At 41.4% G+C, this 15935-nt stretch overlaps 1 protein-coding gene across 12 annotated transcripts in view; it reads right to left on the bottom strand.

Annotated features, from left to right (window-relative positions):
- AGBL2 (AGBL carboxypeptidase 2) overlaps positions 1–15935 on the bottom strand; it is a 42366-nt gene that overhangs the window by 6231 nt on the left and 20200 nt on the right. For all 12 annotated transcript variants that reach the window (XM_082341121.1, XM_082341125.1, XM_082341127.1 and 9 more), the window contains 7 exons: positions 12208–12361; positions 9613–10395; positions 7642–7798; positions 5482–5608; positions 4840–4940; positions 3654–3784; positions 272–338 (listed from right to left, as the gene is read on the bottom strand). In XM_082341121.1, the coding sequence (XP_082197247.1) occupies positions 272–338; positions 3654–3784; positions 4840–4940; positions 5482–5608; positions 7642–7798; positions 9613–10395; positions 12208–12361 (1520 nt within the window). The remainder of the gene's footprint in view (positions 1–271; positions 339–3653; positions 3785–4839; positions 4941–5481; positions 5609–7641; positions 7799–9612; positions 10396–12207; positions 12362–15935) is intronic.

The following is a 15935-nucleotide window of genomic DNA, read 5'->3' as shown; positions in this document are numbered from 1 at the left end:
AACATGGGTTTCACTTTTAGTTAAACTTTTTTTCCCCATTTTTAATTAATTTTGGAATAAATATGGAGTTCTCGCATGTTTCCCCCCAGATTTAAAAAAGAAAGTTATAAAGGACAAAATGAAAGACTCCAGGGCAGGGTAACCAGTTAGGATGCTACTGCTGTATTTTCTGCAGATCTTGGGATAGATGAAAATTCTTCCAAATTATCCAGTAGTGTCATGCTTTTTTCAGGCTGCTACTTTCTGGGTGCAAGAGTCTCTATAATCTTACCTCATCTGCTGTGTTCAGTAGGTGAACGGGGAGACCATCTGAGAGGGAGCTGTCAGAACCACTGGTGCTGTTTCCAAAAGGAAAGGAAAAAGGGAAATACCTGTTATTAATGTCTAGGATGTAAAACACTTAGCAGACCAGCAGCATGGGATTAGGACACCTAGTCTGCTATTTGCCCACATTGTCTGTGTTTCAATTACTAAGAATTCTTGATAAGCATATCCATTTGTTCATTCTGAACACCTACTGCACGCCAGGCAGTGCACAGGAAACAGAGATGAACCATGTGGCAAAATAAACACTGGCCGGATGGGCAAAGCTGCCCTTGGCAGTGATTGTGAGAGACTGTAGGATTCTTAATGAGCAGCCCTGGAGAACAGCAGGGGACTGGGATTTGTTTGAAAGCAGGGGCTTTGTCTCGTTCATACCTGTCTAGCCACTGCCAGTTCAGAGAGCAAGGATCTGACTAGGTACTCTTCAAAAATGTGTTGAATATGCAAATAGATATATTTAATAATAAAGAATCTGTAGGTCAGAGATTAGGAGCATTACTTTTATCACTCCCATTCCCCCTTCAAAAGTTTTGGATGCACATCTAGATTGATCTAAAGTCCTCCCCACAAACTGTCCCCTCCCCTTTTCTTCAAAGGCTAGGAGGAATGAAGACACAGATAATCCATCCTTTCTTCCTTCATCATGTCCTTTGCTTCTGTGTCACATTATATTTTCCCCTTTCCTGGGGTGTGGTTGGCTAGAACTGAAAGCTGCGCTCTATGACACGTCCTCCATATATAAAAAAATGTCTTAGGCACAAAACTCAAATCTCCTGGGAAAAGACAGCATTTCAAACCATTCTTTTGCTCAGCACTTTCATTCTGTTCATGCCCCCCTCCCTCCCATCAGTGCACAATGAGGAGCCCCACAGCAAGGCAGCGGGAAGAAAGCCCTCTCTTCTCTGATCTAATTCCCAACTCCCTGTTCTCACAAGGCTTTTCCAGTCTGAGAAGTAGCCTTTGAGGCCACTAGATAATAGCCTCTGACATCCCTTTCGGAGGTAACAGAAAACTTTAACAAATGGGATAAAAAGCATTAGATGCAGTATGCCCCAGAAGATGTCGAAAATCATGTATGTGCACACAGACAGAGCAAACTCAAACTGGGCTTGCACACACAGTCTGCTTTTCTGTGTAATCATGTGAATGGATAGGAGGAGCCCCATGGAGGCTGGTGCAGAGGTTGGCAGATTGGTTTCAATAATTCTTAACTAAATGCCTCAGAGTATCCCTGCTGAGCCTGTCAGAATGCAGTCAGGATGCTTCTGAGTTGGTCCCCCTGGGCCCTATATGTATGACTTGATAGGCAGGGGGCATTTTGTTTTTGAGGCTGAAAGTGAAGAGGGTTTGATGCAGTGGTCCTGGAGAGTTAGGCAAAGGATTCTGGGACAGTGGAAGAGGCGACTTGGTGAATGGGACACCCTACCTGGGCTGATGGTCTGGTTTAAGGTTCCTAAAGAGACATTTGGGAGACTCAGCCAGCAGAACTACTTTAGGACCCAGAATCAATGTGCTACGTAGAGTGGGTGGGCGAGCCATCCGCTTCCCACTTTCTACCACAGACTACAGTGCAGTCTCTAGCAGAAGGCCGCCATGCCCTGCCCAGAAACCTTCTGACTGAGGACAGCTGGGGCAGTAAGCTCGAGTAGGAGGTGTTCTGGCACACCTGTGAAATAACCACCCCCTACCTGGGGGCTTCCTAAAATAGCTGTGGAGACTATTAGAGTGGGCCTGAGATCCTACATACTAAATGAATTCAACAAATATTTATTGAGCTCTCCCTATGTGCAGGTACTGTTCTAAGTAAATGAGATACAGAGATGAACAAAACAAAGATCTCTGACCTTGTGGAACGTACGTCCTAGTAGGGGGAGACAGGCAATAAATAATAGACACAACAAAGACATAAGTGATATAGAATGACAAATGATACAGAAGGTGGTAAAATGCTATGGAAAAGAGCAGAGCATGTAAAGGGGATGAGGAATGGCAGGAGGGTGAACGCAGGGGAGCAAGTTGCAATATTAGAGTAATGAGGGTGGCCACACTGAAAAGGCTGACGTTTAAGCAAAGACGTGAAGGTGGTGAAGGAATTAGCATTGTGAATATCTGGGGGAGAGCAGTTGGAACTGCCAGTGCAAGGGCCCTGAGGTAGGAGAGGGCCTGACAAGTCTGAGGTAGAGAGGGGAGGCCAGTGTAGCTGTAGCAGTGTGTGAGAGGGTGAGGGTGGAGGTCACAGAGGTAGCAGATGGCTAGATCCTATAGCCTTGTAGGCCACTGTAGGGTCCTTGACTTTGTATCTGAGTGAAGTGGTGGAGCCACTGAGGTGTTTTAAACAGAGGAATGACACGATCTGATTTACTTTAACAGAATCACTCTCCTGGTTTTCTTTTGGCCGTGCTGGTCCCTTCCTAGTCTTATCCCCTGGCTCCTCACTGTCTCTTTAACCTCTTATAGCTATGGTACCCAGCTCAGACTCAGACCTCTTCTCTACTCTACCTACACTTACTCCCTTGGGATATCTGCCACACTTAAGGTTTAAATATCATCTATCCATGATGACTCTCTCCATCAGACCTCTCTACACTGAACTCCAGACTCATATACCCAACTGCTTATTCCACATCTCCATTTAGACATCTACTAGACATCTCAAACTGAACATCCCCAACACTAGATTCCTGATCTTCATCACCCCCCTAACCTTCTCCACCCACTTCCTCTTCCCCAGCTCAGTTAAAGGCAACTCCATCCAACCAATTACAGAGTCATTCTCTCTTTCTCTCATACCTGATATCCAATCCATAAGCAAATCTTGATGTTTGAAACTTCAAAATATATCTAGAATCCAACCAATTCCCACACCCCCAAACACTGCTACACCCCTAAGCACCATCACCCTTCTTCTGTATTATTGCAAGAGCCTCCTAATGAGTGTCCTGCTTAGACCTTTCCTCTTTACAATCTCTTTTCCACATAGCAGCCCCAGTAAAACCTAAGTCAGGTCACAATACTTGTGTACTTAAAACCTTCCAAAGGCTTTCCATCTCCCTTGAAGTAAAAGACAAAGGCTTCACAATTGCCTACGAGGCCCTACACAAACTGCCTGCCCATCTCTCTAACCCTTTCTAGAGCCTAGAAAAGAGGCTGTCAAAGATCAGGCGCTCAATACATAGTTGTTGAATGAAGTGCATTCAAGTGTGCCGTGATTTATTCAATATTTTGCACCTGAGGTTCAAAACCAACAAAACAACAGAGCAGGCAAGACAACTAAAAAAAAAAAAAAAAATAGAACCCCTATGGTTTTTCTTTGAAATGAAGTTTGTTACCTGGATTCAATGTCAGACAAAGAGATGTCACTCCAGCTTCCTTCTAAATCCATATCTTGTCCAAGTTCTTTGAATTTCTTATGGATCTCCTGTTGTAAGAGCTCTTTAAGCTCTGCTAGACACTGCATGAACTATGGAAGTGAAAAAAAGAACTATTTTTGATTATTCATTTAGTTATTCATCAGATATTTACTAAGTATACGCTGAAAGGCACTTTATTTATTGCTGGGGACATAAAGATGAGTAAGCTGTAACCTCTGCTACTAAGGACATGTTAACAACAAGTTACATGAGCTGTAGGAACAGACAGAAGCATTTTTAGGGCAGAATATCAGTGAACACTGCTTTAGTCACTTTTCCCTGGCTAAAGCCAATGATAAACTTCCTGAACAATGCAAAGGTCAGATTTATTTTATTTTTTTGAGTAGCAAGGTAGGGAAAGTTAGAATGGGGTTGTTCAGAATTTGGCCTATGGCAAATCTGATTTAACAGGCCCTATGTTGAGGTCAAAGTGTCTTTTAAGTACTTTTTAATTGAACAGTTGCATCCAGAGTGGTGCATGTCATGTGTTCCCAGGGCCGACATTTCAGAGGGGGTATGAGAAACGAGTTAGAGACCGTGAGTACAGGCTCCCTTTTAAGAAGGCGAGTGGTGATGGGAAATAGAAATAATCTCCTGGAGGAACAAGGCTAAAGGAAGCCTTTGTTTGTGATTTAGGATGGGGGCAGCTTGAGAACATCTGCAGTTGAGGGGAAGAAGAAAAGGAAAAATCTGAGGGCACAGAAAAGAGAGGAGGTAACTGAGGCAAGACCTCAGGGAGGCCACAGGGGAGGTTGGCAAGTGCTTGAAGGACAGGGGTAGTTTTGGAGAAGAGAAAGGACACCTGATTTTCTGAAATAGGAGGAAGGGAAGTAAGAATTGGTGCTGCCACAGCTAAGCCTAGAAGTGAGGGAGAGGTGTGCTGAAGGGGAGCTGGCACCATGGCCTCTGTGCTTGGGGAAGTATGAGGTCTTATCGTTTGCTGAGACTGCAGGCCGGGGGCTTTCTTATTTTCTTTGATTAGAAAGACTTCAGAAAAATATTAAGAGGAAAATAAAGATTGCCTGTAATCCCACTGGGCTGACTTCAGACCCATGTGAAAACGATCACAGTGACATCCCCATATTTCTTGAAACCCCATTTTTACCTTGGTTCTGTCAGGATCACAGAAATCCAGAAGGGTGTCACAGACATGATAACCCAGGGATTTTAGATCCTCAGGGGTAAAGTGAGTGTCTCTTTTATTGCCTGCGGAAAAAATCCTTAACACTTCTTAGTAAATCTTAATGAGCAAATGCAAATCTAATTTATGAATATCTCGTTAGAAACACCACCTATGATTCTAGAATATGACGCTTCTGGACAGGGTCTCTCTCCTTCTAGTTTTAGTTTGACTCAGGAGAATCTTTGACAATGAACAAGTTTACAATCACGATGGCTACAGTTACTGAGGCTTTACTCTGTGGTAGGCACTATGTCAAGTGTTTTACATGCACTAGCTCATTAAGTAGTGCCTGTAATGCAGGTACTATTATTATTGCCAGTAAACGGAAATTCAAACCCAGACCTGCCTGATTTCCAGGGCCTGAGCAACCACTATGCTATACTGCCCCATCAGGTATTACATTTCACACTCATATTTTGGGTTCTCAAATTTAACATTAAGGCACAGACAAGAAAATCTTCTAGGTCAATTATTTCCCCAACATTCAAGGAGATTTCATTTCCCCAATGCTTTGCTTGGCGTCCCCTTGCCATGCTGGCTTATGATATACAAAAGAGAGCTTACCCAGGGTGGACCCACCAAAGGTAGACTCCATGGTATAGCTGTTTAGGATTCCCATCCGCCACATCACGACTCGTCCTGTTCCTTCTTTGCACTTTTGGACTTTAAAATTACAACTATGAAAAGAGAACTAAAGAGAAATCCAAGCCCTCTGTTAATTATAAATTGGCAAATGTTAAGATGTCTAAAATTCACTAATATGAATTAAAAAAATGGTTCCCTTGGGTTCTATGTATTACTTCCTAACGTATGTTCCATAAAATACTAATTCTAAGAGATGTTAATAGATGTAACAGAGGAAAAAATGAGTTCTGTTGGTCAGGGAGAAGAAGGTTTAACAAGACTAAACAGGCCTCCTCTGCAGGACTTCTCAGAGCATTTAATATGTTGTTGTGAACGGTGACCCTCCAAAGGGGAGAGAGTATATTCTGATTTTCATTGCCCATGAACCCTTCCTTTCCTTCTCCACCTTCCCCAGGGACATATTGCAGGACTAGGGTTCCTTGAAGGCCTGTTTGGGAATGCTGGCTTACTTTAGCATTCAAGGCACTAGCCAGCCTTTCTAAGATTTATTTTCTACCCCTCCCCAACTTGAACCCTTGGATCTAGTTGGATTTATCCCCTATCTATGATTTGTGCATGCCTCACCCCTACAATCTCTGCCTAGAACTCTCCTGCTCCTTAACACTAACGTTTCTGGCTTGGAGTTCAATATCCTCTACTGCCTTTCATGACCACCCCAATTCTCTTTCCTCACTTGGAGTTTGTAAACATATACTTCGCAACTATCCCAACCTATCCTGTCCTGCTGAAAATGCTTTAGAGTTGGAAGGCGTCTCACTACCAGTGATTTCTGAATTGTGCTCTCTGAAATCCAGAGGTTCTACCGAGGAACCCCAGGGCGCTCCTGCTGCAAGGACTGAGGAGGGCACAGGACGGCAGGGTGCTGAGCCCTCCGCCCACTTCAACTAGCGCGCCGCTGCTTTTCATGGTTTTAAACGCTAGGTTCCGGATGGGATTTCGTTTGAAGAAAAGAGATCCCTGGAAAAAACAGGAAGATTGAAAAAAGAAAAGGAAAAAGAAAGGAAAGAAGGGAGGGAGGGATAAAGGGCAGAAGGAAAAGAAGCTTCCTTTTTCTTTCTTCTTTGTTTTTACAGATAAGAGTAGCAGAGACAAAATATTTGTCCTATATCTTTATGCGAGAAGATTTACACTGTCATTTAAATACTTTTCTGAATCCAACCTAATTTCTTCTTTCCAATGACGGTTACATTTTGTGAATCTATTTATGATGTTGAAAACCAGCTTCTAAATCAATGCAGATACAACTGTCACAGAGCTGTTACTCAGCCAACTATTAAAGACTTTTAAGTTGTTTTTATTAGCCCTTTAATATCTTGCAGTTATTTGTGATCTTGTATTACATAAACGTTTCTGTGGAGGCTCATATAACATTAGCATTTTGCTATTAGCAATATTAGCATTTGTCCTTCAGTCCCTTCTTCCACTGCCAAACACAGGATGAAAGATGAGAGAGAATTCTACCTACTAAGAGTTTGAACTTGTGCCCAGAGCAATTAAAAAAATCATTTTTATTGAGATATAATTCACATACCATAAAATTCACACATTTAAAGCACACAATTCAGTGATTTAAAGATATTCACAGAGTTGTGTGACCATTACCACAACCTAAGCTTAGAACATTTTCATCACCCCGAAAAGAAACCCACTACCCCTCATTAGCAGTCACTCCCCATGCCATCCTCCCCCCACCAGCCCTAGGCAATCATTAAACCACTTTCTGTCTCTATAGATTTGCCTCTTCTGAACATTTCATAGAATGGAATCATATAATATGTGGCCTTTTGTGTCTAGCTTCTTTTACTTAGCATAATGTTTTCAAGGTTCATCCGTGCCCTAGCATACCAGTACTTAATTCTTCTTACTGCCAAATAACATTCCATTGTGTGGATATACTACATTTTACTTATCTTTTCATCGGACACAGAGTAATTCTTAAAGCCACACGATTCTAAATTCTTGAAGCCCAGGTAGCTGGGATTTACCCAAGATAATGGAGAGATAAAAGTGGCAAATCAAACACTGCATATAGGAAGCAATGAGTTATCCTTCCCCCTTAGTCAATGGACAGAAAATTACCTTATCTGGTGCATTTTTGCTTAACATTAAAGGAAAGACTCGCTCGTGAAGCCAGAACTTGCGATCGTTGTTATTACAGCCGTACAGGAAGATATTATTCTTACGGCTGTGGCCGTGGAAATCACAATACAAGAGAACCTCCCTTTCTTCAAGAAGTCTGTTGGGGGTGGGGGAGGCAAACAAAGAACTCAGTGGATATACAGGGCATGATCAAGGATCCTTTGGAGTCTCTTCCTTAAGGATGTCTGTTGATACTTTCCCTCCTAAGAAAATTTCAGCCCCTCATGACCTTCAAAGGACCCTATGCCCAACCTCAGCCCCTGCTGGAAACATGTCACCAGCACTCCTTGCCTCTGCCAGCCAGAGGAACTTGATGGAAAAGGGGATGTGGAAAGGGGAGATGGGTAGGCCTTGCATAAGCTGACAAGAAAGAGGAGAAAATCTACTAAAGGAAAGCCCAAACTGGTGCAGAACAGTGGAAAGAGAGAGGTAGAGAGGGGAAAGAACCAAAGAAAGCCTTGGTTTCTGACATTCCAGGGCTAGTTCCTTTAAGACTCAGCTCTTCTTTGTTTCCTGATTACCAGGACACCTATTCAGTCCTCCAAACACCTTCTCCATGATGATGATGGTGGTAATGATAATGCCCCACATTTACAATGTGCAGGGTACTGTGCTAAATAGATTACATGGATTATCTAATTGAATCCTCACAGTAACCACCCAGCACAGGTATTATTATCCCCATTCTACAGATAAGAAAGCTGAAGCACAGAGAGGTTAAATCACTTCCATGGTCACAGAACCAGCCAGTAGTAAAACCAGGTCTCAAACCCAGGCCTGCCTGACTCCAATATATGCTCTTAGCCATTCTGCCTACCAACCCAACACTACTCTCAGCCATTCACACAGATATGGTGAGAAGGTGCGTGCGTTCACATATTCACAACTGCTGCAGTTTCATGCCCAGCGAAATGGAAGCTCCTTTAAGGCGGGTGCTATTCTATCATAGGCTTCAACTGCTTTTATATATGCTTGGAAAATGCAGATTGATTTATTATTCTTTCTTTCTTTTTAAAAAAAATAAATTTATTTATTTATTTTTGGCTGCGTTGGGTCTTTGTTGCTGCATGTGGGCTTTTCTAGTTGTGGCGAGCGGGGGCTACTCTTTGTTGCGGTGATTGGGCTTCTCACTGCAGTGCCTTCTCTTGTTGTGGAGCACGGGCTCTAGGCACATGGGCTTTGGTAGTTGTAGCACGTGGGCTTCAGTAGTTGTGGCTTGCGGGCTCTAGGGCACAGGCTCCGTAGTTGTGGCTCACAGGCTTAGTTGCCCCACGCATGTGGGATCTTCCCGGACCAGGGCTCAAACCCGTGTCCCCTGCATTGGCAGGCGGACTCCCAACCACTGAGCCACCAGGGAAGTCCCATTATAATTCTTTCTTCGTAAGAGGCAATATAAGATGGTAATAAGGCATTCAGACTCTGCAACCAGAGAACTAGCTCTATGACTTTGGGCAAGTTTCTTAAACTTTCTGGGCCTTAATTTCCTCATCATATACAAGATGCGGATATTGATCGTGCCTACCTCACAGGGTGAATGTGAAGATTAAATGGGTCATGTGTAATACTGCCTGTCGTACATAAGCACTGACTAATTGTTAGGTACTACTATTATTATTACTGTTACACAAGTCTCATCATGAAGACCTATGAACTCCTTGACTTTTGACCTTTTCCATTCAATCATTTCACTTATAAGTGAAATGCCTCTAGCTGAAATCTCGCATGTTCAGTTTCAACCCAAAGATAAGACATGATTTAAAGTTTGAAAATGACCAAACCCAAGTGGCTGCAAAGAGAATGTTGAAGACTCTCCACAAAGCTATACCCGATTCCTATGCCATGAGAAGAGATCTCATGCCATCAGATAGTGCTGACAGCGTTCAGAGTAAGACCAACAGATAAAGGCCTCACCTCTTGATCATGTTCCTGGTGTGCCAGATGCAAGGGAAAGACTCCTTCAGAATACTTTTATAATGCCTGTTCAAGTCCCTTCCAGCCAATGAACACCGATAATTCCCCACGATCACTCCGTCTGGATTTAACATGGGAACCACTTTGAAGATAAAAATATCTCTGAGGAGCTGGGCATCTGGGGAGTTGCTAAGGATGAAGTCCAAAAAGCCTTTCATAATCCAGGAGCCATTACTTTCCCCAGGGTGCACTCTGGCGGTCAAGACCACAGCTTTCTTTGCAGCTGCCTCTTGAGGGGTCCGGGCTGGGTTGGTGATGGTGAGCAGGTAGACGGTGTTTCCTGCAAGGCTCCGGCATAAAGTTCGGAGTTTGCAGAACTGAGATTGGACGGGGCTGTTTGCCACTGACAGGAGGAAGCATTGCAAGTCAGTGTACGTATATGGGTAGAAGTGTGCAAAGAAGCAAGTGTCCTGGTCATGTGGAAACTGAATGGTCCATGTGAGACAGTAAAAGGCCTGCTGGCCATCATCCGTGTTGTTCCTATAGTACCTGATTTCATCTCCTTCTCTCCTCCAGCCAATGCTGTGGGTGCTGGCATCCAACTGGGAATACATGAGTGGCTTCATCCCTATAGTGTAAAGGCTCTTGGGTTTCAGGAGGTTGATGATGGTGAAGCGATAGGTGACATCTTTCCTGGTGTTCTGAACTCGAAAATAAAACCACTGAGTGTGCTTATTCGTGTAGAGGTCAGTTCGCAAGGTGAGTTCATACTCATAGGTGTTTCTGTAATAGAGAACACAGAAGAATATCTCTATAACTCCACACGCCCCTCAAAAAACAAACATTGTTTCCCTCTGGTAAAAACAGATCTTATTACAACAGAAAAGCCTGCTACATCACACATTTATTTTCTTATTTCCCTAGTTTTCCAACTCACATATTAGGCTAGCAGGAACTTGGGAAAAGAAAGTTTATTCAGAGTGGGACAGGAAGAATCTCAAAACTTACACTGCTGCACAGCATTTCTGGGAGCACTGTGAGCTTCTTGGTATCTTTTGAGAGTATCCAATAGCAGTTTCTAACCACTTCAACACATTTCTCTTTAACACACTGAACAGTAGTGAGGCCAGAGCCCCATGTTGTCTGTTAGCTACATCCTGGACATCATCACTGTAGAGGAGACCTGTAAGCCCTCTGTGCTATTTTTATATCTGATCCTCACTTATTTGAAGATGAGGGGGCATCTCTGGAATGCTTTCACCTTGTTGAACTTGCAGAAGACAAAATACAAATGCCAAAAAGCATGGAAAGATATTCACCCACGTGCATAATTAATGAAGTACAAATTAAAATAGGATATGCCCTTTCCCCTCCATCTCACCAACATTCCAGTGCTGGGAACCGGGCACTCTCACACACTGTTGATGGGGACTAAATCACATTGGGAGGGCAAATGGGCAAAAACTAGCAGTACTGAAGTGATCAAACCCTGAACCAACAATTTTATTTCTAGAGATTATCTCATAAAACCACAAATACTTAAAAATATAAATGCAGGGAATTCCCTGGTGGTCCAGTGGTTAGGACTCTGCACTTCCACTGCAGGGGGCATGGGTTCGAACCCTGGTCGGGGAGCTAAGATCCCGCAAGCTGCACGGTGCAGCCAAAAAAAAATGCGTAAGGGTATTAATTCGTTAACCAAAATATTGTAAACATCTTAATTTCCCATCAGTTGGGGACAAGGTAAATAAGGTATGGAGTGTCCATACAACAGGACAATATGAACATCTATGATATGGCCATAGAAAAACATTTAAAATTTATTAAGTGGAAAAAAGCAACATGTAAAACAGTATGTATACCACTTTCCTATTTTTAAAAATATATAATTTGTGTATATTACATATTATAGAGAGAGAGAGAGAGAAAATTGATGTATATACACCAAACTATAAACAGTTGCTGCATCCAGGAGGTATGATTATAGAACTGCAACTTTTATGGTATTTTTATTGAGACTGTAAAAAATTAATAACCAGAAACCCAATTAAATAGAGTTGGGAGACCAGAAGAGGGAGCTCTCATGTCCTGCAATGATGGCAGAGCCCAACAGGAAGAAAAAAGATTCTTTTTCCTTCCTTGCAAGGACTCAGCCAATGAAAAGCCACGGACCCTTTGTTTACTGGAGCTCTCCCAACTTCCTTCTCCTCTCAGTGAGAGTGTTCTCCCTCTCTTGTAGTGTGGGACTTGCATGTGGCCCCCCCGTGGTTGCAGACCCTGAAATGCAGTTCTCTGCCAATCCTGAATAAATGCATCTTTGCTGGAGAAATATCTGACAGTCTGTTTATTTCAGGTCAACAATGCAAATTTCAAACGCGCACTAATTTCTTTTAGAAGTAGAAAAAATAATTTAGATAAATTTTCATTCTGAAAAGTATGAGTCACAATTATTCTATTCTTCTTCATCGTCCTCACAATTACCTCTCGTCACTTTTCTCTTTCACAAAAACACTCCTGATCCCTAACATGATTCTGAAGACACCTCTCAGTCACTTCAGGCATCATCCCTTTGGGAAATTCCTCTTTGTTACTCACACTCTAACAGCTTTTTGCAGGTTTCCACTCTCAAACCTTGATTCAAACAGCAGAGTATTATCTTCTGGTCCTTGCAACGTGACTGCCAGTTCCTTGATAATCCCTCGTTTGCCTCCCACTCTGGAACTGGTGAAATAGGAATCTTCGGTGGGCACTGCAGATGAGACAGACATATTCAGTCCAAGTTTCACTCCGAATCCATCTATCCAGCAAATATTAATTGAGCCCCTCTGTGTTCAGCACTATTCTAGCTTAAGAACAATGAGTATTTAAATTTTCAATTGTCCTTGCTGAGACTTTTAATTTTTAAAAATGTATTTCTTTGAAGACCTTTAAGTAGTTTGGAGGACTTCCTTTTGCTACCTGGTTACCCTTGGCAACTCAAATACTGCTTATACCCATTTAAACTCTAATTTAAAAGGATGTTGGCAAAAAATTACATTCTAAGTGGAGCACCGGAAAACATTTGCAATCTTATTCTACAAGAACAAACAAAAAGCCAGATAGCACCTATTTATTAATTTAAAAAGAAGATAAAGGGGAAAAAAAAGAGAGAAAATAAAGTACACTCCATGTCATTTTTTTGGTATATCATTCCAGATTTAAATATAACAAAAATAGAAGTTTGAGAAGAAGTGGCACGAGTGCAATTTGTCTAAGAGGGGAAACAAAATATCATAGCAATTAGTGAAAAGAAAAGGTTATGATTGAAATTTTTTCTTTAACATGAAGCTGAAACAAAAAACATTACACAATTTATATTATTTTATTTACGAAAATTTAGATTATAATCACAACCTCTTTCTAATCCTTGGAATAACAAAGAATCAATTGTTAATTTTTTTTTTTTTTTTTTTTGGTGGGCTTACAATTTTTCAGACAAATTCAATGAGAATGCCATGTGACACCTTTGATTTTTTGCAGTTACTTTTGCAAAACTCTTTTAGGCCCTACGGTTCTCCTAAGGACTCTCTTTGTTCCACACTGTTCTTATCAGTTGTGTCCAGAATCTATTTTGTCATCTTTTATTGATTTTCTCTTTAACTGTTAACTGATAAAAAATTTCTAGATTCTCAGTTGTCAATGGCTTTGCAGTGATGCAAGCAATTCTTTAACATTCATCAACTTCATACAATCCTGCATCTCTTGTAAGGATAATTTCACTTTTAAAAATATTTATTTATTTATTTGGTTGCACTGGGTCTCAGTCGTGGCAGGCAGATTCCTTAGTTGCAGCTTGTGGGCTCCTTAGTTGTGGCTCACTGGCTCCATAGTTGAGGCACGCAGGCTCCTTAGTTGTGGCATGCGAACTCTCAGTTGCGGCATGCATGTGGGATCTAGTTCCCTGACCAGGGATCGAACTCAGGCCCCCTGCATTGGGAGCACGGAGTCTTAACTACTGCGCCACCAGGGAAGTCCCAGGATAATTTCACTTTGCAATTAATTTTTTACTGTACTTGCATTATGTTGTCAGATGTTAACAATATCCACCATCAAGAAGTGACTGATACCAACAAAGATGCTGACCATCGGGCAGGCTAGATAAGAGAATTAAACAAATAGAAACATGTATGGGGTCTGATTTTATAAGTAGTCAGTTCATTAGTAAGTATATTCACATTATGATGACTTTTGCTTCTATACGCAACCTTGCCACTGTTGAGACTTAGAGAATAAATATTTGGATAATAAATGAAAGCAAAGGAGAAAGCGAGCATAAAAAGGAGTGAAAGCACAGAGGAAGTAAAAACAGAAGCAGCAGCAGGAGTACAAGTAATCCATTTAAGAGCTGGGGACCCATGTTATTCAATCTCTTCATGGAACCACAATCAAAGTACAGATCGGCAACCAGATGTCATTAATATAGGAATTGCAATATTTTCTTTAGTCTTTAAGGTAACTTAAAAACGATCCAACTCATAGCCCACAGTAACATTTTTCAATAACAAAACCTCTTTCTTATTTTCCCCTCAATATCCTTACAGCAAGTGGTTGCTCTAGGTCTCCTAAGCTAACAGACTCCCAGATTCTCCCCAGAGCCCCATCTTCTCAGTTTTCTGCTTCTTCATTCCTCCAACAATGTGGGCTCAGCTCTCTTTGATGAATCCAAAGGACAAGAAGATCAAGACAGCTGCCACAAATGTGTAGTAACAGGACAATAAGGACAATTCACAAAAGCTGCCATATCAGGAGAATGAGCTCTCAACCCCAGGGTTTCCTCCTTTGTAGAAATACATCTGGATAGAACAGATGAAGCGGTGGCGATTAATGGTCATCTGGTTTATTGAAAATGACTACAGCAAAGTCAACGAGAGGTGAAACAGGCTTATAATATCCAAGAATTTCTTGAGGTTGCAGGAGCAGTACATCCCCTACTATTTATAGCCCAAGTCTACTGACTTATGATCTGAGTTTAAAGTCTCCCAAGCTCCTCCTCAGACATTCCATAAGGTGGAGCTGGGTAGACTATGAGTTGCCTCACCTTTTCTACCTCACTAGCTTTTGCCAAAATAGTAATGAGAGCTCAAAATCAAGGCAACTGGGAGTGGAGCATGTGCAACCACATCTCAGATGGGTCCTCTCTGCTAAAATTGGCTCATTTTATTTTTCTAGTTGTAGGAATGTAAACACATTGCAGTCCCTCCTTCCTATTACTGTTTTTTTCAGTAAAAACCTCCCCTGATTTCACTAACTTAACACATCCCATTTCTACTAATTACACTTGGTACATGTTCCTCCTCCAATAAAATAGATTTCTTTTCTGATCATTACTATCTATTAGCTTACTTCTCTTTAACATGGTATATCTCTTCTGCCTTAAAGGTTACTATTACCATCTGTTTCACATCCTCCCCAGCACTTGTTATTGTCTATATTGCTGTTTTAGCTATTTCAGTGGGTCTGAAGTTGATTCATCCTTTCCATAAATATCCTTTATTAAACGGAGGAGATTCTCTCCTATTTCTAGTTTTCAGAATGTTCTTATCATGAAAGGTCTGATTTTGTCAAATGCCTTTTCTGCATTGATTGAGATGACTGTGTGTTTTTTTTCCCTTTGTTCTATTAATGTGGTAGGTCACATCAATTTTCTTATGTTGAACCACCCTTGGATTCCTGGAACAAATCTCGCTTGGTCATGGTATATAATCCTTTCCATATGCTGTTGAATTTGGTTTGCTGGTATTTGATTGAGGATTTTTGCATTTATATTCATGAGGAATACTAATCTATAGTTTTCTTGTGATGTCTTTGTCTGGCTTTGAATACTGGCTTCATAAGAAGAGCTGGGAAATGTTACCTCCTCCTCTGTTTTCAAAGTTTTGAAGCATTAGTGCTATTTCATCTTTAAATGTTTGGTACAATTCAAACAAATCCTGTTAAGCCATCTGGCCCAGGGATTTCTTTGCAGGAAGATTTTAAATTACTAATTCAATTTCTTTGTCATAAACTGAATTATTCAGACTTTTTATTTCTTCCTGAGTCAGTTTTGATATGTTTTTCTAGCAATTTCTCCTGTTCATCTATGTTGTTTAATTTGCTGACATAAAGTCATTAATAGCATTACCTTGTAATTGTTTTGATTTCTGTAGAGTTGATGCTTGTGTCCCCTTGCATTCCTGATTTCTATAATTTGTGTCTCCTCTCGTTTTTTCTTGGTTGATCTGGCTAAAGTTCTGTCAATTTTGTTAATATTTCTGAAGGACCAACTTTTGGTTTGATTTTCTGTA

Source organism: Balaenoptera borealis (genome assembly GCF_965194805.1).
Source record: "Balaenoptera borealis genome assembly, chromosome: 11".
In the NCBI taxonomy this organism is placed as follows: domain Eukaryota; kingdom Metazoa; phylum Chordata; class Mammalia; order Artiodactyla; family Balaenopteridae; genus Balaenoptera; species Balaenoptera borealis.
This window is presented reverse-complemented; position numbering and strand designations above follow the sequence as displayed.